The sequence below is a fragment of the Bos taurus genome, chromosome 4 (assembly GCF_002263795.3).
Source record: "Bos taurus isolate L1 Dominette 01449 registration number 42190680 breed Hereford chromosome 4, ARS-UCD2.0, whole genome shotgun sequence".
NCBI classification, from domain to species: Eukaryota; Metazoa; Chordata; class Mammalia; order Artiodactyla; family Bovidae; genus Bos; species Bos taurus.
The window spans coordinates 95,889,381-95,915,462 of record NC_037331.1 but is presented as its reverse complement, the minus strand read 5'-3'; the positions used below and the strand labels follow the sequence as shown (position 1 = coordinate 95,915,462).

The 26,082-nt window shown below is 48.5% G+C and overlaps 1 protein-coding gene across 2 annotated transcripts in view; it reads left to right on the top strand.

Moving 5' to 3' along the window:
- PLXNA4 (plexin A4) overlaps positions 1-26,082 on the top strand; it is a 482,520-nt gene that overhangs the window by 355,318 nt on the left and 101,120 nt on the right. For both annotated transcript variants that reach the window (XM_005205749.3, NM_001191504.3), the window contains 3 exons: positions 14,853-14,953; positions 24,864-24,987; positions 25,656-25,809. In XM_005205749.3, the coding sequence (XP_005205806.1) occupies positions 14,853-14,953; positions 24,864-24,987; positions 25,656-25,809 (379 nt within the window). The remainder of the gene's footprint in view (positions 1-14,852; positions 14,954-24,863; positions 24,988-25,655; positions 25,810-26,082) is intronic.

Sequence of the window (26,082 nt, the reverse complement as noted above, 5' to 3'; positions counted from 1 at the left end):
CGGGGTCAGCTCCTGGCAGATGTGAGTGAGAGACCCTGCCTTACCTCCCCGGCTCTGCTGCCTCGAATACGTGAAGCTTGTGAGGATGATGTTGCTAAGTACTTACTGCGTGCTGGAATCTAACTGTCATCTAACAGCAGAACACATTGTTTATTTCCATTATGCACGAGGAAACTGGGGCTCAGAGACATAAAGTAACTGTTCCCAGGTCACTCATTTGATAGGTGGCTGAGCCAGGATTTGAGCCTAAATCAGGGTCTGAAAGCCTGTGCTTTCCCATCCTATCAGGCTGGACTTGGTGCAGCCACCACTCCTGAGCGTTGAGGCCCCTTATTCACCCCACAATTGTTTATATTAATAATAGATAGAAATGGTAATAATAAACACTGGTGCTTTTGCAGTTGTTGATCACAAGCTGCAGTCATTTTCTTTCTGGTAATAAGGCAAAGTAGCTTCCCTGGTGGCTCAGTGGTAAAGAGTCCACCTGCCAATGCAGGTGGGTCACAAAAGAGTCAGACATGACTTAGCGACTAAACAACAACAATAATGCAACATATATTTCAGGTTGATGTCATCTAACTGATTCAAGATCATACGAACTAGAGAAGGGGCAGCTCTGAACCTGCCTATTATTCAAAGTTGTCAGGATGGAATAAAATGGGGAAAGATATTGGAATGAAATTCCTGGAGGCTTTTCTAGCCTTTAACTCTGATGGAATCTTCCAGCTAGAAAGGACAATAAGGATCAACATGTCTGGAAACTGAGAGCTTGAGAAGCAAGGACCCCTGAGGAGCAAGGACCCTTGAGAAGCAAGGACCCTTGACCCTAATCTCACAGCAAGTCAGAGTCTAGGGCCCAGGTCTCAGGACCCCTAACCCTGAGATGCTCCACCACATCGGGGCGCCTCTTCATGGAAGCTAAGCTGACCCAAATGGAAGTGTGTGATGGAGTCTGAACTCATAGGGACCACAGGCAGAGGTGCCCCTTGCTCAGTATACCCATGGAGCCTCTCTGTGTTGGGTGGGGATGAAGTAGTTTTCATGTGCGGGTCTTCTGGGTGAGCATATGAGCTTGCTCAGTGACCAGCTACCTTCTCAGAAATGCCCCCTGCACTCAATATGAGCTAGCGAATGTTCCAAGGAGAAGGCTCGTCTATGACTCAGGGTATGTAGATGTCTACGTGCTGGTTATTGTGAGACAGCCAACAGGTACAGACCAATCAGTTGTGGATCCTTTTCATAGTTCCCAAATGTGAGAAATCAACGAGTATAAAGAAAAAATAGTGACTTTGACCCTAAAATATATTTGGAGCAAATTAATTGGTTTAAAAGACTAATGTTTAAAACATCTTTTGAAAATTATTTTAATCTGCTAAGCTGAAAATTTTTTAGTTATGCCCTGTCTGTGAAAAATGCAGACTTTCCAGAGCTGACCACTGTTAGAAGTTTTACTATCACTCCAGATGTAATTCTCTGCCCAAAAATATGTCTGTATTAGAAATACAGAGTTGTCTCTTAAAAGTAAATATTGAGCCTTAATATACTTTTCCTGTAACTTGTTTTTATAAATTGAAATATGGTGATTTGGGGGCTTCCCAGGTGGCGCTAGTGGTAAAGAACTCACCTGCCAATTCAGGAGACATAAAAGACAAGGGTTCAATCCCTGGGTCAGGAAGATCCCCTGGAGAAGGAAATGGCAGCCCACTCCAGTATTCTTGCCTGGAGAATCCCATGGACACAGGAGCCTGGCGGGCTACAGTCCTTGGGTCACAAGAGTTGGACACGACTGAAGCTATTTAGCATGCTCATGTAGTTGATTTGCAATATTGTGTTGGTTTCAGATGTACAACAAAGTGCTTCATATATATATCTATGTATATATATATATATATGTATATATATATATTCCTGTATTGATTCTTTTCTATTCTTATTTATTACAAAATAATGAATAGTTTCCTGTACTATACAGTAAATCCTTGTTGTTTATGTCACTTGCTTTTTTAACTCAAAGATTGATGGGTTGTGAATATCTTTCCATATGAATAATGCAAACATACTTTATATCAGAATATGGATGTCCCCTAAGGATGAACATTTTAGGGTCTTTCCGAATAGTCGTTATCACATACAAAGCCGCAGTGATTGTCCACAGCCATGCAACTGTGTGTGTGTGTTTAGTTGCTCAGTCGTGTCCAACTCTTTGCGACCGCATGGACTGCAGCCCACCAGGCTCCCTCCATCCATCGGGATTCTCCAGGCAAGAATACTGGAGTGGATTACTATTTCCTTCTCCAGGGGATCCTCCCAACCCAGGAGAGAAGCCAGGGCTCCCACATTGCAGGTGGGCTCTTTACCATCTGAGCCACCAGAGAAGCCTTGTACCTGTATGCAGGTGCTAGTATTTCTATAAGAAAGATTCTAAGAGGAAGACCTGCTGGGTCATTTTAGATTTTGGTAATAACTACAAAATGACTCCTCAAAAAGGTTTTACTAATCGAAACCCCCCACCGACAGTGTATAAAGCATAAAACCCCTTGAAAACGCTGGCATTTTAGCTGCTGTCCTTTCATATGTGAAGAACTCTGGAAAACGCCCTCAGGGCAGCATCTCTTAATGAAAAGGTCACATTTGCCCGTGTGGGCAAAGATGATGCACATCCAAGGATAACTCAGACATCAGAGGACCCCCTCCACTACCCCCAGCAGCAAACTGACTCCTGACCTCACAAGGGGAGCTCATGTAGGTCTGGGAGAGTTCGTTGGCTACACAGAGGCGGGCAGTGAGAGTGGAGAAAGGGGATTTGGGTTTCTTTGGGGCATCTGTGGTCTCTGTCTCCTTCCTAAGCCAGTAGCACCTGGCTATGTGAGAAGGGATGCTATGGTGATGGGACCTCAAAGGCTCCCTGATGAAGGGTATCAGTTTCCTTTCATCTGGACACCATGATTTTTCCCAGGGTCGAATTCCTTGTTTTGAAGGAAGATGTTTGTCTGCTGTCCAAAGGAGCCACCTCACCAGAAAGGGGTTCTGCAAGAACAGCCGTATTGGCTTGCAAAGCTGCTCCCATGGTCCAGAAAACCTCTGCCCGTAGATGCGTGCAAACACCACCCCTGTTACCAGGCACATGTGTCTGGGCATACACGCTTGGGCCACTGTGCACTCATTCACATCAGCGTGTGATTTGCCCACAGCCACTCTTGGGCCTGAACAGTCAGACCTTTGCTGGCGATGCTACCAGCACTGCCCTCGACAGAAGGCAGTTAGAGTGAAGCCTGGGTGCTGGGTGGAGGAGGCCTGCCCTGCCACTTCCCACAAAGAGCTGTGCCAGCGAGCCAGAGGGTCTCGGCATATGCCTCAAAATTCGCTTGGCTCAGCAACCAGGCCTGGATAAAGGTGTCACCACGCCAGCCCCTCCTCCATCCCCTTCTTGACTGTAGGAACAAAGGCCCCCCTTGAGCAGGCTGAGTTTGGGAAACTCACACCAGCAGGTCCCCAGTCCCCACTTGGATGGGGCCATGGTCTGTCTGCGGAGCCCGATGAAAGATGGCTGGACCCGAAGCAGCACTTTGATCCCAGGACAAAGGCTCCTTCCCACCTGCTGGCCTCAGGGGTGGGGTGGGGAGAGAGGTTCACATTCCTCTTTCCCTGGGTGTGAGTCCAGGGCTCCGCCTCCTCCTTCATCCCGGACCCTAGGGCTAGGTCATGAGCAGATGTCTTGGGCAGGAGCCTGTATCTAGGGGCTGGGTGTCAAAGGGTAATGTTGGTAGCCATGTGGCCCTGGACAAACGCTGCAGCAGCTGAGCTTCACCTGAAAAAGTGAGGGGACTGGCAGCTAGGTTGTTTCTGGCTGTCCCCCTTCTTTGGCCACCTGATGCTCAGAGCCGACTCATTGGAAAAGATCCTGGTGCTGGGAAAGACTGAAGACAGGAGGAGAAGGGGCGATAGAGGAGGAGATTGTTGGATGACATTACCGCCTCAATGGACCTGCGTTTGAGCAAGCTCTGGGAGATAGTGAAGGACAGGGAATCTTGGCATGCTGCAGTCCATGGGCTCACAAAGAGTCACACATGACTTAGAGACAGAACAACAAGAACACCCCCCTTCTGCTATTAACCCTGTGAAACACTCCTCCAATCCTGGGTATTTTCTCACTCACATTTTGGGTGTGGGGTCTTTCTGGGCAGGATGTGGGTGTGCTGACTGCCCATCTCCTCTATCAGATGCACCGGATTGGCCCACCTTGCAGGGTCTCCTGAGCTCATTGTGAATGAGAGCCCAGAGAGGGCCAAGAATTTGACCTTTACTCAAAGCGACAAACTTGTGGCAATAATCCAGAAATTATAAATTTGAGGGGAGGGTAGCCGAGACTGTCAAGTCATTGATCTCCATGGGGTCCTTGGGATATGTAGGAGCTTGACAGGAACCAAGTTTATTTCTTCATTCATTCGTGAATGGAAGCCTTCACTGTCTTGCTCATTAATTCTCATTTGCTGTGCCTGAGCTGAGAGCCAAGTGTGGTGGGCTAAAGATGACTTCACACCACCCCTCAGGGGGGCATTTCACCTGAGAAAGGATGCTGGAAGAGTTGTTCTTGGCATTGCACTAACTTGTTTGTATCTGTCATCTCAGTGCATCCCCAAAACAACCCTTCAGTGCACTCCCTCTCATCCCTAGATAAGGGAAAGGAGACTCAAAGAGGTTAAGTAAATTGTCCAAGTCACACAGGAAGTGGCGGATCCAGGATTCAAATCCAGGTTTGCCTTTCCCCCAAATCTCTGCTTCTACTTGGCTCTGAGAGAAAGGATTCCAAACTCTGTTGTCCTCTCCAACCATGCTTAAAAGGAGCCGAGGGACCTACCTGGAAAAGGAGGGTTTGCTGAGACCTGCTATCGGCCTCTTTTTAGGGTGCCTAGTCAATGATAGACCTCTTTGCCCCCGTGAAGGGGCCCCTTGGCCCCTGAATTCAGCCAAACCTTCCTCGTTTACAGTCAGCAGCCTCCAATGCTATGGAATTCTCAACCCTGGAACCTGGGTTCGGTGGAGAGACTAGTGGTTTCTCAGTCCCCTGACCTGTGTGCAGGCAATGGGTGTGTGCTGGCCGGATGCAGGCTGCCCCGGCTTCATTTCAGTTTCCACCTTGGCCGCCGCCCTGCTGTGTGACCTTGAGCAAGCTGCTCAGCCTCTCTGGGTTGTGGCTTTTCCATCTGTGCAGCAGGGAAAGGGATGGCTCCTCGCTTGGTGAGGGGTCTGGCTGAAGAGAAGGCAGGCCATTGTGGCGCAGCCCACACCGGGAGGCAGGAGGGTGGGGTAATTTCTCAAGGCTGCAGAAATCGCATAGAGCGCTCCTGGCCCAGCTACTGCCATTTGCTAATGAGGAGCAGCATATGTTGATGATTCCGGCGTCAAGCTCGCTCCTTGGCTGTCCGAGTTCCCAGAGCAAACTGGCTTCCTATTAGGCATTTATACTTATTAATAGCAGCAAATTGCAGCCCTTCGCAACATCTGCTACTTTTTATTTGCAAAGAGCTTCCCAGACTATTTGTATTAGTAGTATTTTGTGACAGATTCTCTGAGGTAGAGGAGGCCTGGGTCCTCTGATCTGAAAATGAGAGCAGGGAGGCATAAGGAAGGGAGAGGGTTTGTCCAAGGTCACCCAGACACCCAGAAGGGATGAGAGCTTGGGACCTCAGCCCCCAAGCCTTGTGCTCTGGGGCTGTCATCCTTGCTAGTTATGAGTATTTATGAACGAACTTGACCCCGGAACCCCCTGCCGAGAGGCAGGTGGGGACAGTGGTGATGATGCCCTTGATCCCGGGCATCAGTCTGCTCTCAAGTAAGTGAGGCCCCTGGTGAGTGAGCCCGCTGGCCAGAAGGCAAGCAGAAGAAATTGCAAAGTTCAAGGCAAATTATTCCTGAGGAGCTTTTATTACTCCAAGTAGATAAAATCATTTCCTGGCACTGGAGCCGCCAGGAGGTCAGAACAGAGAGTCCTGCAAGCATCCATGCTTCCAGTCAGCTCTCCACCTCTGCAGAGCCATAGTCTCTGTCCGGAGTCTTTTCAGGCATTTTGCTCAGGGCCCGTGCCTCCCTGAGGTCTACAGATCTATGGTCATAGAGAGTTTGGTCAGCACAGGATATACTAGGAAGATTCATTTGTCAAGTTAGTCCCAGTTTTTAATAATCTCTCCTACATGGTACCAAATGCATATAACCTGAGTGTTTATGTAGACCTGTCTGGTGCTCAGGATTGAAACTACCTGTACCACATTGCCACCTTACCCCTCCGCATTCAGCCTCTCCCCTTCACACCTTTGCACCCAGGTGTGACTTTCTTTCTGCATATCGGACCTGTGTATTAGTTAGCTATTGTCCCCAAAACGCTGTGTAACAAACCACCCCCAAACTCAGTAGCATATAATAGTAAGCATTGATTCTCATTCTCACAGACCTGCAGATCCTTTGCACATCAGCTGATCTAGGCTAAGTGAGGCAGTTCTGCTTGAAGCTGCCACAGCAGCTGGATTCCTTTCCTTTCTGGGGGTTGAGTTCAGGTCTCTCCACATGGGTTCATTTTGCAGAAGAGGAAGCGGCTACCTGGGGAAGCTCTCTTCATGGCAGTGGCAGAAGCATGGAGGGCAAGACCAAGCACATGGGCATATCTCAAACCATTGCCCTGTGCTTGCTGCCATCCCCTGGGCCAGATTCAGTCCTGAGGCCAAGCCCAGGGTCAAAGGGTGGGAAGAACACTCCACCTCTCCATTTACCATGAAGTCAGGTAGGAATAAGCATGGGGGTGTCAGAGGCTACTTTAGGGAAGTAAAGAGTTGGGCCTCAGAACACAGTCTGCCAGAGCCTGTGACCAGCCTTCTGACCCCAGCCTCTCTTGCCAGCCTGCCAAGTGGAGAAATACCTGCCACCTCTGAGCAAAGGTATTTGGCTTCCCTGGTGGCTCAGCTGGTAAAGAATCTGCCTGCAATGCGGGAGACCTGGGTTCAGTCCCCGGGTTTGGAAGATCCCCTGGAGAAGAGAAAGGCTATCCACTCCAGTATTCTGGCCTGGAGAATTCCATGGACTGTATAGTCCATGGGGTTGCAAAGAGTCGGACGTGGACACGACTGAGCGACTTTCACTTTCTGAGCAAAGAGGATATGAGTGACTGTGTTCCAGGCACCTAGAGTGACAGGAAATAAACACAGCTTCCTGGACCAGTGCTCAGCCACCACAAGTTCATGTCCTGGCAGTGAGGGGCTTAGAGGCCATCAAGGGGAGACAGGGCTTTCCAAAACCCCTTCATAGCCCCATGACAGCAGAAACAAAGCCTGGAGAGGCAATCACAGGCCACCAAAGGAGGTACTTAGGCTTTCCCGAGACCATGATGCTAACTCCCGTACATATTGCTGAGTTAATAATTTTCTACACAAGGACGGACTTTGCCCAACTCTCCTTCCTTTGCTTGGGGACAGGAGACGGAACAGCACAGGGGACGGTGGACCAGGCACAGCATCCCCACAGGTTGACAGCTCGCAGCAGCCTCTCGGAGTTTCTTAATGCATCATCTTGCCTCATTTTTTTCTTTTTTGACAATTTTGAAGGAAATTGGGTACTTACGAAGCCTTTGGACATTTAAATTAACTCCCACCATCAGGCTCAGTGTATCTACTGTAGCATTAGCATCCAATTATAAGAGGAGAGATGGAGCAATAACTCACATTTAGACCAGAATGTCAAATGCTTAAACAAATTAGAGGTATACACACAGACTGGATGCTCTATGTATGGAACATTCCTGAATGTAATCAGCAGAACAGCAGGCACCCTTTGCAAAGTTAACAGTAACAGGCAGAGTGGGACCCTACTGCTGGAGGAAAGCATCTTTCAGAATATCAGGGAAACTGGACAGGGGCTGGGCTGTAGGGGCCAGAACTCAAGGCAACTGAGAAAATTCCTCCAACTGCCAAGAGCACACCCAGGCCCCAGGCCCAGCAGAGAATAGGTTCCATTGATTAGAGTGAAGAAGCTGATAAAGACCAAGGTCATGAATTGAACTCCTGTGTGGGCTTCTTTGCTCTGCTGTCAGTCACTCCTTGTCTTCCTATCCCGGGTCATTGTTTTGTAACTTCATGGTCTTGTTCATGGGGCTGGACAGATAAAAGAGTAGAGATGATGAGTCTATTGAGCATAGTTTCAAAGCAGACACAACTACACTGTATTATTCAGGGAAGTTTACCTTGGTGGTCAAAGGATAGAGCAAACCGTTGTGATTCCCAGGAAGGTCATGGAGGGGAGATAGAGATGAGCACGCACATGTTCCTGGTCATAATTAGGGATGAGAAATGCTGAGGCAGAGGCTGAATTTGAGGACAATTTGATAAAACCAGGGGCCATTTGACCACACAGGAAGTGTGTGAATTCCAAACCTCTCCCCTGTGCCTCTTGGAAGGGGTGAGATGTGAAGCATGGTTCTGGATGGAACAAGACTAAGACATTATTTTTCCAAATCAGGAAACAGAGGTGCAGAGCTTGAGAGTGACAGGTCCACTTACATGACAATACACGATAAGAGACATTCATCCCAAATTCTTTTGTCCATTTGAGATTAAATTGAATAATGATGTCTATCTTTTCACTCAAGGATCTCAGAATATTTCATGCATATGAATTTATTATCAGTCTACCAACAGAAAGCTTCTCCCCCTTGATCCAGGCTCCTAGGCAGGAAATAGGTGTTCTTATATCCAGCCAATAGTGTTTTTTAAATTTTTTTATTATGGTAAAATACACCTCACATAAATTTGCCATCTTATCCATTTTAGGTGTTTGGTATCATCAAGTGCATTCTCCTTGTGCTACAACCCTTTCTTCCCAAACTGCCTGCTGCTGCTGCTAAGTCGCTTCAGTCGTGTCCAACTCTGTGCAACTCCATAGACAGCAGCCCAGCAGGCTCCCCCGTCCCTGGGATTCTCCAGGCAAGAACACTGGAGTGGGTTGCCATTTCCTTCTCCAATGCAGGAAAGTGAAAAGTGAAAGTGAAGTCGCTCAGTCATGTCCGACTCTTAGTGACCCCGTGGACTGCAGCCTACCAGGCTCCTCCGCCCTTGGGATTTTCCAGGCGAGAGTACTGGAGTGGGTTGCCATTGCCTTCTCCACTCAAACTGCCTATTAAATACTAACTCCCTATTCCCTTTCCCTCAGCCCCTGGCAACCACTTTTTATTTTCTGTCTCTATGGATTTGACTATTCTGGATCTCATATAAGTGGCATCATGCAATATTTGTCTTTTTGTGACTGACTTATTTCACTTAGAATAATGTTTTTAAGGTTCATCCATGCTGTAGTCTGAATTTCCTTCCTTTCTGAGGCTGAATAATGTTTAATTGTGTGTATATTCCACATTTTATTTATCCATTCATTTTTTTTATACATTTCAGTATCCATTCATCTGTCCATGGGTACTTGGGTGTCTACCTTCGGGCTATAGTGAATAATGTTGCTATGAATATTGGTATATAAGTTCAAGTCCCTGCTTTCAATTCTTTGGGAATATGTACCCAGAATTAGAATTACTAGGTAGTATGATAAATTCTAAGTTTAGTTTTTTGAGGAACTGCCAAACTGCCCAATAGGTTTTTGCCTAAAGCTGACAGAATGGGTCAGGAAGACTGCCCTACTAGAACCTTCCACCCCAGGAGCCCCACTCTCTCCCAGCATGGTGTAGACACAGACCAAGGTCCTGAGAGGCAGTGGCTGGTGGGGTTCGGTGCTCCTGTCTCTAGAAGCAATGAGGGGGCAATTGAACCCCTAAGTCAGCACCTGTCCTAGAGTCCAGTGGCCAGGGGAGACAGCCCTCTCTTGTCTGTGGTCTCTGAGACCATCCGCCACTAGGGTCCACTCATCTCTAGATATGTCACGTTGCTATCTGACTTGTTCTCCAAGCAGAAGCCCCCTTCCATGACTTTCTTTTTTCACCTCTTCCTGTGGCCTGAATTCCCTCACCTGGTTAATTAGCATGCCTGGCGCTGTAGCTGAAGACTTTAATCAGCGTGGGGTGCTTTTAATTAATCGTGGCTCTGCATCTGGAGTGGTTTGTGTTCCAGGGTCAGGAGAGGAGTGGAGATGGGGGATGGAAGAGGCGGCTTTGTTCACTGTCAGGCGCAGGTGGAGAAGTTGCATGTCTGGGGAGAGAGGATCCTAGTGCCAAGGTGACTCCGAATCTATCGACCACCTGTGCAGCTTCCTAGCAAGGTGTGGCCAGTAACCAGAGTTGTTAGGGTACAGAATGGCACCCAGATAGATGGTGGGCTAAATCTAATTTTCAAAAGCTATTTAAAGTGTCAGGCAAATTTCTGATGCTCTCCAAATTACATGGGGTGGGGAGTGAGGCAAAGCAATGATGTAGATTGGGAGTTATGGGGTCCCCCTTGGAGAGGTGGTCATGCTGGAGAATACTGCCTGAAAGTGGGACTTTGGACATTTCTCTGAGCCTGGCTTTCTTTGTGAAAGTCCTGCAAAGGTGAAGGGAGGCGGCACTCAGCTTGTAAATAATGGCAGCTCTTCTATGTGGACTGTCAGAATCCTGGTGGTTCCTCTGTTTTAGCACCCGTTCTTTGAGGAGAATGGAGAAAACCTAGGTAAAGTTCAGAAGAGTAATAACAAATGACTGAACATACAGGTAGAAAGAGCCTCTAAGAAAAGGTGAAAGGAAGTTAGGTAGCATAATAACTTCCCAGGACTTCCTTCTACAGGGATTGCCCTGATGAAAAGCAAAAAAAAAAAAAGTTCCTAATGGATATAATAGATGGTAGAATAAATCCAGGAAGCCGGGCCAGGATGAAGCAATGGATGGTTTAGGAGCAAACATCACAGTTCAAGGAGGAAGTTCTTCTTGGCATTAAACTCCTGGCCAAGTTCATGAGGCCTAGGAAGGCTGTCAGGGCAGTTTTGGGGTGATGGGGGAGGAAGAAGTAAAGTGACAGGGTGGTAAAGAGTGAGTATTAATGACAACTTTCCTTTCTCGGTCAGCTTTTCTGGTCTCTTTCACCATTCTGTAACTGCCTGGGGAATTAGAACTACTAACCTAACCTAACCTGTCAGATCATAGACTTTCAAGGGACTTGTGATCCATGCTGTTACTATGTACTTTTACTTAGACCCAACCCCCCCTCCCCCCGCCCCAAGCTTGGGCTTCCCTGATGGCTCAGAGGGTAAATAAATTGCCTGCAACGCCAGAGACCTGAGTTCAATCCCTGGGTGGGGAAGATCCCCTGAAGGAGGAAATGGCAACCCACTCCAGTATTCTTGCCTGGAGAATCCCATGGACGGAAGAGCCTGGCAGGCTACATACAGTCCATGGGGTTGCAAAGAGTTGGACACGACTGAGCAACTAACACTATTGATGACAAAGATGACAGTAATAAAAACTTTCTCTTATGATGTGTTTGATCATTCACAAAGTGAAAGAAAGTGAAAGTGTTAGTCATTCAGTAGTGTCCAAAATTGATGGGGAGTCTGAATTGATGGGGACCTTTATCTCCATGTTGAAAGATAAGGGAAAAAATGGGACTCAGAGACAATAAGACCTCATTGCCAGTAAATAGTGAAACCAGGACTTGAACCCAGCTCCAAAGGCTCATACACTCTTTCCAACCAAACGTAAATGACTCTTGTTTAAAATCAACAGAGGAGAGGCTTTACAATTCCAGTTGGTGGTTTTGTTGTTCAGTCGCTAAGTCATGTCTGATTCTTGGCAACCTCAAGAACTTCAGCACGCCAGGCTTCCCTGTCCTTCACTATATCCCAGAGTTTGCTCAAACTCATGTGCATTGAATCGGTGTTGCTATCTAACAATTCCGGGTAGTGATATTATTAAATACCGGTTGCAAGATGTTTTTAGAAATGTGAATATAAAGGCTTTGGAGGAGATCAGATTCAGCAAGCAGCTGGCTTCATGTGTTGTACACCCCAGAATCCCATGGCATGGCCATCTGAGACAGATTACAGACCATGTCCCTGGGAGAAACCAAGGAGGATATTAATTAAGTTTAGACCAAGAAAATGCTTTTGATTGAGCAAGCCGTGATTTCCTCTTTAAGCCTGTGCAAAATATGGAGTGCTAGACAAGCAGCTGGAACATATGAAAACGTTATTATGTGCTTATGTTACCAACTTTCATCATCTCTGGTCCCCTTTATTACTTTTTTCATCACTAGACATCCAGTTTTGAAAGATTTTTGCCTACTAAACCAACTGTATTTATTAAGTAATAATATATTTCCTATTTTTAATAAGGCAAATACATCACAGAGTATGCACACAAACAGAAAACAGCAACAATCCAATTTCCATTGGGCTTTTGGAAATATTAAGAATAGCTGTGGATCTCATTACCACTTGTGAATTCCTAGGAGTCCATGTGCTTCGGTCTGGGTACCGTTATTCATATGCTTACATGACCAGTGTCTATGCCCATTTAATGGGTAGGTAAGGAAATGAAAGAGGCAACAGGAAGCAGGTCAGTTTCTGGCTATGTGTAGAGTCAGGGGTGTAATTTGTAAGAGGCTGATTGTCAGGATCAATTATGAAAATGGAAAGGCTGTATATACACGGAGCTGAGGCACAGCCCAGGCTGATGGCGTGAGAGGTCATAGAAGGAAAGATAAACTTCCAAATGTGCAAAAAGATACCTGAGAGTGTGGAGAAAGGACCACCAAGGCCCAGGGCAAATCTGTACAGGAGCAGGAAGCTAAAAGGTACCTTGGAAGAAGTGAACACACATGGTGGTCATTAAGATTGCCCAACAGGCACGTGAGAAAACAGGACAGATACATAAAGGGAGGAAGAAAATTAAAGTAGAAAAGAAAAAGAAATCATGTGGGATTGGAAAGTAACAATTAATGAATTATTAATTCCGAAAGAGTTCTGAGACTAATTGAGCAGACTCTGGTGCCAGTTCGCCTGTGCTTGAGTTACAAGTAGCCCCTGCCAAGTGCTACATAATTTTATGGAGGCAGATGTCCCATGAAGCAGCAGGGAACACACAGCCTCTGCATTTGCTCATAAAGCACAGAGGCTCAGCCAGGTCAGGTGATTTATCCTTCACCATGTCTACTGTCTGATGGCAAGAAATTAAAAAGGATAACCAGCCTGGATGGGACGGGAGTTTAGGGGAAAATGGATATATGTGGATTCATGTATATGTATGGCTGAGTTCCTATGCTGTTCACCTGAAACCATCACAACATTGTTAATGCTGTGATATAATCGCCTATGTGTACATGCATGCTAAGTCACTTTGCTACTGCTAAGTCGCTTCAGTCGTGTCCGACTCTGTGCGACCCCATAGACGGCGGCCCACCAGGCTCCCCCATCCCTGGGATTCTCCAGGCAAGAACACTGGAGTGGGTTGCCATTTCCTTTTCCAATGCATGAAAGTGAAAAGTGAAAGTGAAGTCACTCAGTCACGTCTGACTCTTAGCAACCCCGTGGACTGAAGCCTACCAGGCTCCTCTGTCCATGGGGTTTTCCAGGCAAGAGTACTGGAGTGGGGTGCTATTGCCTAGTCCAACTCTCTGTGACCCCATGGACTGTAGCCCACTAGGCTCCTCTGTTCATGGGATTCTCCAGGCAAGAATTCGGGAGTGGGTTGCCATGCCCTCCTCCAGGGGATCTTCCCAACCCAGGGATCAAACCTGAGTCTCTCATGTCTCCTGCATTGGTAGGTAGGTTCTTTACCACTGTCTCCACCTGGGAAGCCCATAGTTGCCTATACCCTAATACAAAATACAAAGTTTGAAAAAAAAAAAAGGATAAGCACATCAAATTCTCTTAACTCAAGCTGAAAGATTAGGTAAGAAGTCCTCCACTGAGTTAAAAAGGTATCCCAAATGGAAAAGAATGATTACCAAAAAATAGAACCTTTTTGTAAAGAAGAAACTGGTAAAAGTGGAGAAGAAAGACCAAGGCTCTAGGAAGAAAATTAAAATTCCATTTGATCCTGTGTATCATTATTAAGTACCTCCTATCTCTCAGGCCCTGAGAAATCATGTCAGAAGACATTGGGGCAAAGCTATGTTAGAGAACAAAGAAATTCAAAAGATCTTTATGGGGATGCAGGAAATAGAAGCATTTGGGCCAAACAGAAATGTCATGTGGAACATTTTACATTAACAAGTGGCTGGTGAAAGTGAAGATAAAGTTTTGGGGTTGGAGAGGAAGCCTCTAGTCAGGAAAAGAATGCGGGTAGGAAGAGAAATAGCAACAGCTGCTCTTTAAAAGCACCAGAGTGAACAACTCTGCCAGCCAGTTGGCCAACATTATGAGAAAGAGAGAGTGGGCAGATGACAGCATGAAGCGAGTGGATTACACCTTGTTACAGAGAGAGAGGAAGGTACTGGATTTGGGTGCAATGCTCTCCGGAACCACAAAAATGATGAAACTTGAAGGAGAAGGTCTGGGAAGGGGGGTGAAAGAGAAACATGAATGGAGAAAGAAGAAGCATCTATGGTGATTACATTGATAAGAGAGAAATGTGTGATGAATTGCATGTTTGTAGCGATATTTGAGGGTTTGGATGGTGGGAAAATTTAAATGTACAGGATATAAATATCTTTGATAACAATGTGATATAAATTATTTGGCGTCTATTCCCAGGGACTTCTAAGAAAATAACCGAAGCTTATGCAGCCATCTGCTCAAATACAATCCCTCCAGGTCTCTTTTGGATCTGGGGTTCTAGGCCCCTACCTGCTACCGCACAGTCTTAGATGATACACCCGATGAGATAATATCAATTCCTGGTAGACTACAGGCTGTTCTACAAAATCTTGACCTCTGTCTCTCCTGTGGTCCTGTCCTAGCTCACCAGAGTCCCTGTGGAGTCCTGTGGTCAGTATCAGAGCTGCAGCGAGTGCCTTGGCTCGGGCGACCCCCACTGTGGCTGGTGTGTGCTCCACAACACGTGAGTACCTCTGGGCAGTTTCCTCCTGCTTCCCACATCCCCAGGTAATTCTCTTCCTCTTCGTCTTCTTCTCTGTCACTGCTCTCCTACCATTTGACCTCTCTCTTCTCTTCCTCTCTTTTCTTACTCTTCCTCCCTTATATCCTTTGTAAATCTTATCTCCCTTCTTGTGTTCTGACTTCACTTTAAATTGTTAACTTCCCATAAAAATGTATGGAAATGTCAATGTGGGAATGGTGATGAGTCAGGATATGGGGTCACCTGGGATCATTACACTCTAAGGGGCTGGAGGGAGATCTCTGGACATTTGTGGTTGCAATTTGACTGCAGACTGATATTCCAGGGCTGAAGAGCAAGAAAAAGGTATTGGACTCTTTTTCTCCAGGCTTACATGGGCCGCTAAATCATTTATGTGATTAGTGATTCAACAGTCACTGAACAGACTTCAGTGTCTCCCCAGAATCTTCTGGTATTTGAAGGTTAAGTTCAAGTGTGTAGCACCTAAAGGCTCTCCTTGGGGCTGTCCGAATATTCAACTGGCTGTCCGAGTGCCCTGTGCCTGGGGTTACGAGACCAGTGGGTGAAACTCTGCCCTGGGGTTGCCACTCCCACCCTGTGCCTCTTCCTTGCTGGCTCCATTTGACTCTCCAGAAGTGGAAAGAAGGCAATGGTGTGCAATGGAGGCAAACGGATCCTGATAAATAAACCAAGGGATGAAAGTAGGGCATAGATAACCACCCAGACACATGCAGAGAGCTGAAAGCCTTTCTCAGTGGGATCCAAAGACCCCTGGCCTTGGCATTGCTGACTGGCAAAACCATCAGTAGTTGGGTCCCACTCAGTGGAACTTGGTCCCAGTCAAGCTTTCATTGCAGGAACCCCAGGCTTCTAGTTAACAGTTGAAACCTAACATGCTAAGAGTTGGATATGTGTATGCGTGCGTGCTAAGTCGCTTCCATTGTGTCCGACTCTTTGCAACGCCATGGACTTTAGCCCGCCAGGCTCCTCGTCCATGGGATTCTCCAGGCAAAAATACTGGACACAAGTACCATAAATTAAAAAAAAAAAAAAAAAAGATTTTTTACTAAGAGCCTGAACTGTATGTGACCAATGACATTTACCAGTCATTTCCAACTATAAGAAGGTGGAGGCAGGGTCCTGCCTCACTCTACCCCAGGAGTGCCTCTGAAAGTTACAGTGACCTGTTAAATTCTAACACATCCTCCCCAAAGGGCCCAGGGCAGGCAACCTCCCTTCTTTGGGTGACAGTCTCAGGCACCACAAGACCTTGAGTTTGCTAAGGAAAGGTTTGAAAGTCCTCAGGCGTACTGTGGGGGTGGGAAAAAATGGAGGCCCATTGACCTACCCTGAAATACACATAGCTCAGAGATGACTGCAAAGCTGGGTAGAGGCACATACTCAAAGCTGTGTATCCTAACAGAACAGTGATGCCTGAGACTGGCCGGCATGCAGAGGATGGGAAAGACTGCATTCAGAAGCCAGATCAGTTCTGATCAGTGCAAAAGAGTTGCCTGGATGATATTTTACAAGGCAGCGGGGAAGTCGTTTTCTTTGTCCCACTCAGTGAGGCCTCTCAGAAAGGGGCCATGCTCCAGATCCATGGCTTCCTTAGGGGCCTTTGGCAGCTGGCATTCAGCTCGGCCAAGGATGGCTCAGCTTCTCCTGGCATGAGGCTTTCACACCTGGCATCGTTTAAGGGCGATCAGGAAAGCCGGCCCCCCCTGACACTCTATGCCTGGGACCCAAAGGCCAGTCTCTGTGTCAGCTTTGATCCTGCCTGGCGATGCTGGCCCACCCCGCATAGCACAGAGCCGTGTGAGGAGCAGTGCCCTGAGGCTCTGAGACAGTGGTACAGGGGGCTACGAGTACTCCCACCTCCCCGCTCTAGAGCTGAGCTAAACGGGAATGACAGGAGCAGGTCCCAGAGGTGACTCCTACCTGGCCTCAGTTTCTCCTCAGTAACCTAATACCTGCCTCCTGGCAGAAAACAGGAGTGGACTGGGTCCAAGGTGAAGTCCAGACAGTTCATGAAAGAGGCCACCAGCCTGCACTGGGAAGCCCAGTCACCCTATTCTCAGCATGGCCTAAAGTAGACAGCCATGGATGTGAACTTGGGGCACCTGCTGCCAAGTCCAAACTGCACATCCCCCAGCTGTGTAGCCACCTGGGGCAGCATCCCATCTCTAGAGTGCTCTGCTGGCTCAAGGTGTGATTCTCCATGACCTTGAGCCTCCTGGCTGTGGGAAGGACCTGGTGCTCGGGGCTGTGCTGATGTAAAGCCCAACTCCCCAGGAGCACTCAGCTCATGAGCATCCTAGACCCAAGCTGCCTGCCCTCCGTGGCAATCTGTACCTGGATCCTTCCTCCCTCCCAGAGTTAATAACCAGGAGAAACCCCTGGCCCACATGGTCAGGTGGAGAAGAGTGGATCCCTGGATCTTCTAAGATGCTTTGAATCAGGATTTAATATTTAATTTACATAGAGTGAGATAAATGGATGCTCTGTGTACAGTCTGAAAATTTTTGATCAATGCATAAACCAAGGTAATCCATATCCCATCAAGATATACAATATTCTCTTATCAAGAAAAGCTATGACAAACCTAGACTGCATATTAAAAGCAGAGACATCACTTTGCCGACAAAGGTCTGTACAGTCAAAGCTATGGTTTTTCCACTAGTCATCTACTGATGTGAGAGTTGGAACATGAAGAAGGCTGAGCGCCAAAGAATTGATGCTTTCGAATTGTGGAGAAGACTCTTGAGAGTCCCTTGGACTGCAAGCAGATTAAACCAGTCAATTCTATGGGAAATCAACCTTGAATATTCATTGGAAGAACTGATGCTGAAGCTGAGGCTCCAATACTTTGGTCACCTGGTGTGAGGGGCACACTCACTGGAAAAGACCCTGATGCTGGGAAAGATTGAGGGCAGGAGATGAAGGGGATGACAGAGGATGAGATGGTTGGATGGCATCATCAACTCAATGGACGTGAGTTGGAGGATGCTCTGGGAGATAGTGAGGGACTGGGAAGTCTGGCATGCTGATTTCAGGGGGGTCACAAAGAGTTGCACTCGACTTAGCAACTGAACAACAACTTCTCCGGAAAGTTCCCTCATGCCCTGTCTTAATTCTTCCCAGGGGGCCTTTCTTTCTTATTTGCTTAAGTTCAGGGCAAAGCCAGACATTGCTTCTCCTAAATATGCCATTTGCATCCCTTTCATCTGAAATAGATGCCAACTGGGCATTCATAGCTACGAATTGATAGATGAGGACTCAGGCTGAGCAGGAGGTAAGGGAGCAGGCTGGGGTTGGGCAGAGGCAGTGGGGAAGGACAAGGATGCCAGAGAACGTGTAGATGCTCCATCGGGGCACCTGAGTTTACTAGGGAGGGGAAGACTGCAGGGGTTTCACCACTTTGGAGGCTCCATGCCCATACACAAAGACTTGTCCCTGTATCTCTCACACCAGCCCTGGGCCTCCTGTGCCAGGCACTCTGCTAGGCTCAGGCACACAGAGGGACCCATATTAGACCTTCTGCCTGGCAGCAAGTCCCGGGAACCAGGCCTGTGATCCAGGGATGGGGTGAGGGTCGCAGTCCACAGTAGAATCAGCACGTTTCTCGAGTTTGCACAGCAGGCAAGACCCTGAGCTAAGTGCTGCGATTCCAGCCAGCCAACCCCAGGAAAATCCCTGCAAAAGAGCATTGGTAATGGGCTTCCTTGTGATTTCAAGATACATCCACTTTCTCTGTCACTTTTGCCAACTTTTCCCATGGTTGGAGGGAGTGAGGCGATGGGGAACTTTGCAGGAAGAGAATGACAGCAGGTGTGTGTGTGTGAGAGAGAGAGAGAGAGACAGAGGGAGGGACAGAAACAGACGGAGGAGTAGGAGGAGAGAGAGCATGTGTGAAGTTCAAGGAGGGGCCCCCACCAACAGGTGGCTCAGGTAGCTGAAAGGGCTGTTTGTACCAGCAAGGGCACAGGTGGGCTACAGACTGAACAAGCTTAAGAAATGCTCATGTAATTGAAACCCTCCCGCCTGTTACTCACCACCCTCAATCAGGCCTGCCAGCCCAGTTGCACAGAGGGTCACCCCTGTAGCCCTCTCTTGCAGCCCCAGGTCCCAGCCCACGGGCTTGGTGGGTTCCACTGATAACAAAAGCTTCAACAAACTGGGTATCTATTTGTCCATCACCTTGAGCCTTTTTTTTTTTGGCAGGGCCTCCACCCTACTGGGCCCTAGCCTATTCTGTCTTGGGTGAAGGAAAGGAAATGCGACAGCCCACCTACAGCCCTGAAGCCCAGCCTTCACTTGTCCTGGGCCTGGAACCCTCCCTCCAACCACCAGGTCCCCAGCCCCCTCTCCCACTTCCCCTCCCATGCCCAGGCCAAGAAGGTAACGGGATCCCTGCAGACCCAGCCCCATCGATTGGCCCAGACGTTACCTTTCTTCAGCAGGGTCACCAGCGTCACCCCTGGGAGGCTCATGTAACCCAGGACATTGACAGGGGAGAGATACGATCAGCTTTGAGAAAGTCTTTCCCTTCCCCACCTGGGGACCCCTCCTCTTTGCTGATTTCTTCTCCTGGAAGGATGCCCTCCCCAGGATGGCTTGGCATGGGTCACTCTTCAGGACTCACTTTGTATAGCTTCTGCCAAGATGGAACAAAGGAAAGGAATGAAAAAATGCTGCTACTTGGAGCAGAAGCAGTGGGTTAAACTAAGAAGAACCTGTCCACGGACAGACCCTGTCTGGGCTCAGTCTCCTTCGCTATATAATGGCTGTGACAAGAGCCATCTTACAGCCACGCCTTGAAAATTAAGGAGAGGATGTGCGGGCAACCCCTGGGGGGCCGGGAAGTAGCTCTGACTTTAGTGGCAGTGTAAGCAGGGGTTGTGTGTCTGACCCAGGGCCTCCTCCATGGTCCCTGTCCCCTCCCTGTCCTCCCCGGAGGGTTCTGGCAGGGTGGCTGGGACTAACCCACTGCTGGGAAGTCTTCCTGCTTCAGCCAACCCCAACCAGCCACACCTTGTCTGAAACAGTTGTGTGTGTGTGTGTGTGTGTGTGTGGCTGTCCCAGGGCCACCTGGGAAAGGGCGGAGAGAGCAATTTGTTCCATTGTTGGTTCTTATTTTTTAATTGCTAAGTCATGTCTGACTCTTTTGTGACTCCAGGCTCCTCTGTCCATGGAATTTCCCAGTCAAGAACACTGGAGTGGGTTGCCATTTCCCTTTTCCAGGGGATCTTCCCAACCCAGGGATTGAACCCACATCCCCTGCAATGGCAGGCAGGTTCTTTACCACTGAGCCACCAGGGACTAAATGTCTCCTTAGTCAAGTCCAAACTGATTCCAAAATGCAAGTCCTTTTGTGCCCCCAGGATCTCCAACTTGAATAAGGTTCCTCTTAACTTTTCTATAAAGTTCATTTGAAAGCCCCACCTCCATTCCATTTTTTCCAACCCCTTCATGTTCTAAACACAGATTCCCCAAATACTGCACTTTAAGCATGACCATCATGAAAGGTTGAGGACTAGGGAATTGCCTGTGGGGAGAGGCAAGGAGCTAGTTCTGATATCCGAGGCCTGCAGGTAGACCCACCCTGGAGGGCCTGGGGAGATGGACCAGCAATGATGTATGCCCCCCGCTGACTCGTTTGGAGGCTCGCCAAGTTCGGACTCACAAATAGCCCCCCTTCCAAATTGAAATTTGCTTGCCCGGCCGGCAGCCCTCAGAGTTAATATTTCTATCGCCGTATTTAGGAATTAATTTCTGGAGAACTTAATCACCACCTCTTTCTCTACCCCTCACCCCCTTCCTTCTTCCATTCCTCTCCCTTCTAATTTTCCACTTGGCTGGGAACTCTCCAGCAGTGAAAGTTCAGGCTTAGGGGAGGCGGTAGGAGCTGCTTCATTAGACAGGATAATCTCATTGGAACCACTGACTTGAATAATAACCCCTCCAGGGGCCAGGGCCTTTGTCCCCAAGGGCTTTTAGCACCTCTGGAATGGGGCTGGAGGACCCTCTGCAGAGAAACTGGAGTAAGGGGGAGAGGGAAGAGGAGCTTAGCAGGGTCGGACTCCAATCCCGGGCCTGGGCTGTCTTGCTGCAGCCCACTTCTTGCAAGTCTGTGTTCGGTGGGGGCAGCCCTGGTGCTGTCAGGAATGGTTGTCTAGAAACTCAAAGCCATACGGCATGCTCTATTTGAGTCCTGCCTGGAAAACGGATGAAGCAGGGTCTTCCGCCATGCACAAGGTGCCCCCACAATGGAATGCAAAAAGATGCTCTGGGAAGTCCCTGTAGTTCCTTTGAAGGAAAGATCCAAGCCAGCAGCACCACCTCCCTACCAGGGGTCATAAATTAACCCTTTTCACATTTCCCAGCTCTTGCCTGGGCTAGTGAGATATCAGAGTGCCAGAAGCACTAAAGCCATTACCCCACCAGACCCTGTAAGAACCCAGAAGGAATCCACTCTTCCCCTCCATTTCCCCATCACTTCTAAGGTCAATTGTCTGCTTTTGGACATTCACAGCTTCCGCCCTCACAGGCCTTGAGGGATAGTAGAAATGTCAAAACATCCCTGACACTGACCTTAAACTTGACTTTCTGTGAAGAGAGCTGAGTCCTCAATACCCTTTGACAGCTGGGAAGAAAGCAGAGCTACAACCCAGGCTTTTCCTCTTTGCTCCCTGCTGCCCTCTGGGGCTCCCTCTCCCTCATTAAGAGGAAAAGTGCTTCCCCTATCCTTCTCTTTTCATCCCTGATTTGCCCCAGGGGCCAGACTGAGAGGAGCTCTGTACTTCTGCATCAGCTGTGATTTGGAGGGCTTGGATGGGGAATGTGGAGGAGGGATGGGACAGTAGCATTAGCTTTTATGGAGGGCTTATTATACATCAGCTGCTGTCTTCCATGCTTTACTCACATCCTCTTTTAGCCCTCATAAATAACCAGATTAGGTAGGTACTGTTTTGTCCCCATTTTACAGATGAGAAAACTGAGGCAGCAAATTCAGTTCAGTTCAGTCGCTCAGTTGTGTCTGACTCTGCGACTCCATGAACCACAGCACACCAGGCCTCCCTGTCCATCACCAACTCCCGGAGTTTACCCAAACTCATGTCTATTGACTTGGTGGTGCCATCCAACCATCCCATCCTCTGTCATCCCCTTCTCCTCCTGCACTCAATCTTTCCCAGCATCAGGGTCTTTTCAAAGGAGTCAGCTCTTCACATCAGATGGCCAAAGTATTAGAGTTTCAGCTTCAACATCAGTCCTTCCAATGAACCACCCAGGACTGATCTCCTTTAGGTTGGACTGGTTGGATCTCCTTGCAGTCCAAGGGACTCTCAAGAGTCTTCTCCAACACCACAGTTCAAAAGCATCAATTCTTCAGCGCTCAGCCTTTTTTATAGTCTAACTCTCACATCCATAGTGGATCCATACTGGATGGTTTTCCACACTGGAAAAACCATAGCCTTGACTAGATGAACCTTTGTTGAGAAAGTAATGTCTCTGCTTTTTAATATGCTGTCTAGGTTGGTCATAACTTTCCTTCCAAGGAGTAAGTGTCTTTTACTTGGCTGCAATCACCATCTGCAGTGATTTTGGAGCCCAGAAAAATAAAGTCAGCCACTGTTTCCACTGTTTACCCATCTTTTTGCCATGAAGTGATGGGACCAGATGCCATGATCTTAGAGTAATTTGCCTAAGAGTACAGAGCAGGATGGGATCTTGAAAACTGAAAGCTATAGATGGCTTCCATGTACTTGTGCTCAGGGTTAGTCGCTCAGTTGTGTCTGCCTTTTTGCAACCCCATTGACTGTAGCCTGCCAAGCTCCTCTGTCCATGGAATTCTCCAGGCAAGAAAACTGGAGTGGGTAGCCATTCCCTTCAAAGTGAAAGTTTTAGTCATGTCTGACTCTTTGCGACCCCATGCACTATAGCCCACCAGGTTCCTCTGTCCATGGAATTCTCCAGGCAAGAATACTGGACTAGGTAACCATTCCCTTCTCCAGGGGATCTTCCTGACCCAGGGATCAAACCTGAGTCTCCTGCACTGCAGACCTAAATCTGAAGGGAGATGATACATGGTTAGTTTCAGGCTCTTGGGAGCTGTGGAAAGATGCAGTCCCATGAACTCTGGGAGCAGCGAACCATGCAGCTAGACCTTGTCGTGAGATTCTCCCACCAGAGTTCCTTTGTACCCCCTGCAACAGAGAGAGAGTCACCTCTTTTCTGCCTGAACTCTATTTGGTAACTCCTGGTGATGTTTGGGCTGAAAGTAGCTTCATTTTTCCTCTCTTCATAACTTAATCAAAGCCATTTTTCAGATCTACTGATTGCTCTTGGAAATAGGAACTTCAAAGTTGGGGAGTCAGTGAATAATTGAAGTTCGTACCAGCTCTCTGGGTCTGCTGTTAATGGGAGTAATAACACTATTAATAGCGATGTCAGTGCAGACACCCTGGAAAAGTCCATAACATTAGCTTAATGGCTGGAGGTAATGAAGTCCGCGCAGAGGAGCTAGCCTGGTAAATTAACTTCCCAGACTTTTAGGCAGATGCCCTTGTTGCCATGGGTCTGCTAGAGCAGCTCAGGGGCGCCTTGGAGACGACCACACTCTTAGCTGACCTTTCACCCTTGGTATGTGATTTCTAGATGAGTCCTGGAGAATTCACAAGTCTCAGTGATATTCAAAGTGCTTCCAGTGGCAGGCAAAAACAGAGATTAGCCTAGAAAAGAAGATTGGAGGGAAATTTTTAACTTTTCCTAAGCACAGAAGGGGACATCAGAATGGCAAGGGAAATGGGTTTAGTAGAAGCTTTGGGGAGGCAGAGCACAGTGGGTGAGAATGGAGGGTCCAGAGTTGATCTGTGTTTAAATGCAGGCATCTCTGATTAGCTGGTGACCTTGAGCAAGGGGAGAAGGAAATGGTAACCCAGTCCAGTGTTCTTGCCTGGAGAATACTGTGGTCATGTATGGATGTGAGAGTTGGACTGTGAGGAAAGCTGAGCGCCAAAGAATTGATGCTTTTGAACTGTGGTGTTGGAGAAGATTCTTGAGAGTCCCTTGGACTGCAAGGAGATCCAACCAGTCCACTCTAAAGGAGATCAGCCCTGGGTGTTCTTTGGAAGGACTGATGCTAAAGCTGAAACTCCAGTACTTTGGCCACCTCATGCGAAGAGTTGACTCATTGGAAAAGACTCTGATGCTGGGAGGCATTGGGGGCAGGAAGAAAAGGGGACGACAGAGAATGAGATGGCTGGATGGCATCACGGACTTGATGGACGTGAGTTTGAGTGAACTCCAGGAGATGGTGATGGACAGGGAGGCCTGGCGTGCTGCAATTCATGGGGTTAGGGTTCATGACTGAGCGACTAAACTGAACTGAACTGAGGAGCGGGCTGGTGGGGAGAGGGGCGCCGTGGCAAGAGCATGGTTGAACCTTGTCTAGAGGGATAGGTAGCAGTTGGGTGAGGGTAATGTGGTGAGAGGGGCATCCAGACAGAGGAGCTGGGGTGCACAAAAGCAAGGAAATCAGAAAGAGGAGAAATCTGGAAAGAATAGCCTCGGTTTGCTAAGGAGGGAGAGGGTGGTGAGGGCTGAGAGTGAGTGGAGAGGGGGGATAGAAAGGACTTTCACCTGTTTCTGTGAATGAGGAGGCCTTGAGAGCACTTTGGGGTGACTTTTAGGGGTTTGATGTGGCAACCAGTGGTTGGAATTGCCTTCTTCCAATGTGGGCGTGATGGGGGTTGGACAGGCTGGTGAAAGGAAACTAGGTTAGTCCTGGGCACCTCCTAGTTGCTGCTGGCAGTGCCAGGCCTCCGTGCCAGCCCCTTGGTGCACCAGGAGCCGCATCCTGAGTCCCCGTGGGTCGCTCTGTCCTTGCCAGGTGCACCCGGAAGGAGCGCTGTGAGCGGTCCAGAGAGCCCCGAAGGTTCGCCTCCGAGGTGAAGCAGTGCGTCCGGCTGACCGTCCACCCCAGCAACATCTCCGTTTCTCAGTACAACGTCCTGGTGAGATGGTGGGAAGGGGTCGAGGGACTTGGGGAAGAGCCCTCTTCCCACCAAAAGGGCCACAGACCCATCCCCACCCCCAGGAAGGCTGGGCTGTGTCTGGCCAGCAGAGCCACCCCAGGGCAAGGCAGGGGTTAAGAATGTGTCCCTGGGGATGGGAGAGGGGAACGTTTGCAGGAATCTTGGGGAAGAGGCGCTGTGCATAATGGATAGAGAGGCAGGGAAAACTGAGACACCAAAATGACCAGAAGAGTGACCAAGACAAGGAGAGTGTTGGGAACGCCATCCTTGTCTGTGAGATGGGAAAGATGCATGTGCAGAGGGAGAAGCCGGGACACAGGCACCTGGATGACTGATGTTCCCGTTTTCCAAAATTGAAGATAATGGAATCATGCCCGTCTTTCTACCTACAAATCCCCTAAACAGTCATTTCCATTTCCTGGGCCAACTACATTCAGACGCTAATTTCTTTTTTCTCTGTCTCTTACTGTTTTACCTTCTCCATCCGCTCCTGTCATAATTCTTTTCTTCTTTATGTCAATACTGCCACATGCTTTTCTCTCTTCTCTTTCTCTCTGATCTCTCTTGCCCTCCCTCTTTCTTACTTTATTCCCATTTCTTCTCCCATTTCTCTCTTCTTCTCTCTCCCCACACTGGGCTGTTCACAGCTGGTCCTGGAGACATACAATGTCCCGGAGCTGACAGCTGGCGTCAACTGCACCTTTGAGGACCTGTCAGAGATGGATGGGCTGGTGATAGGCAATCAGATCCAGTGTTACTCCCCGGCAGCCAAGGAAGTGCCCCGGATCATCACGGAGAACGGTGAGCAGTCCCCAGAGGCAAAGCTGGGCGGCAAGTCCTTCCTCCTGCTGCCTGGACCATGAGAACTCAGGACAGATGCAGGGGATTGGGGAGGGGGGAGCACGCAGGAGGGGAGGGTTGGAGGAAAGGGTGTACCTTGGTGGGGATGCTCTAGGAAGACGGGGATGGAGTGTCCCTCCACTGCCTTTGGAATTGAAACCGGGTGAGCATCCAGGAGTCAGCCTCACCATGGGTGAGGAGCAATGCCAAGAGGGCGAGGGAGGGAACAGCCAG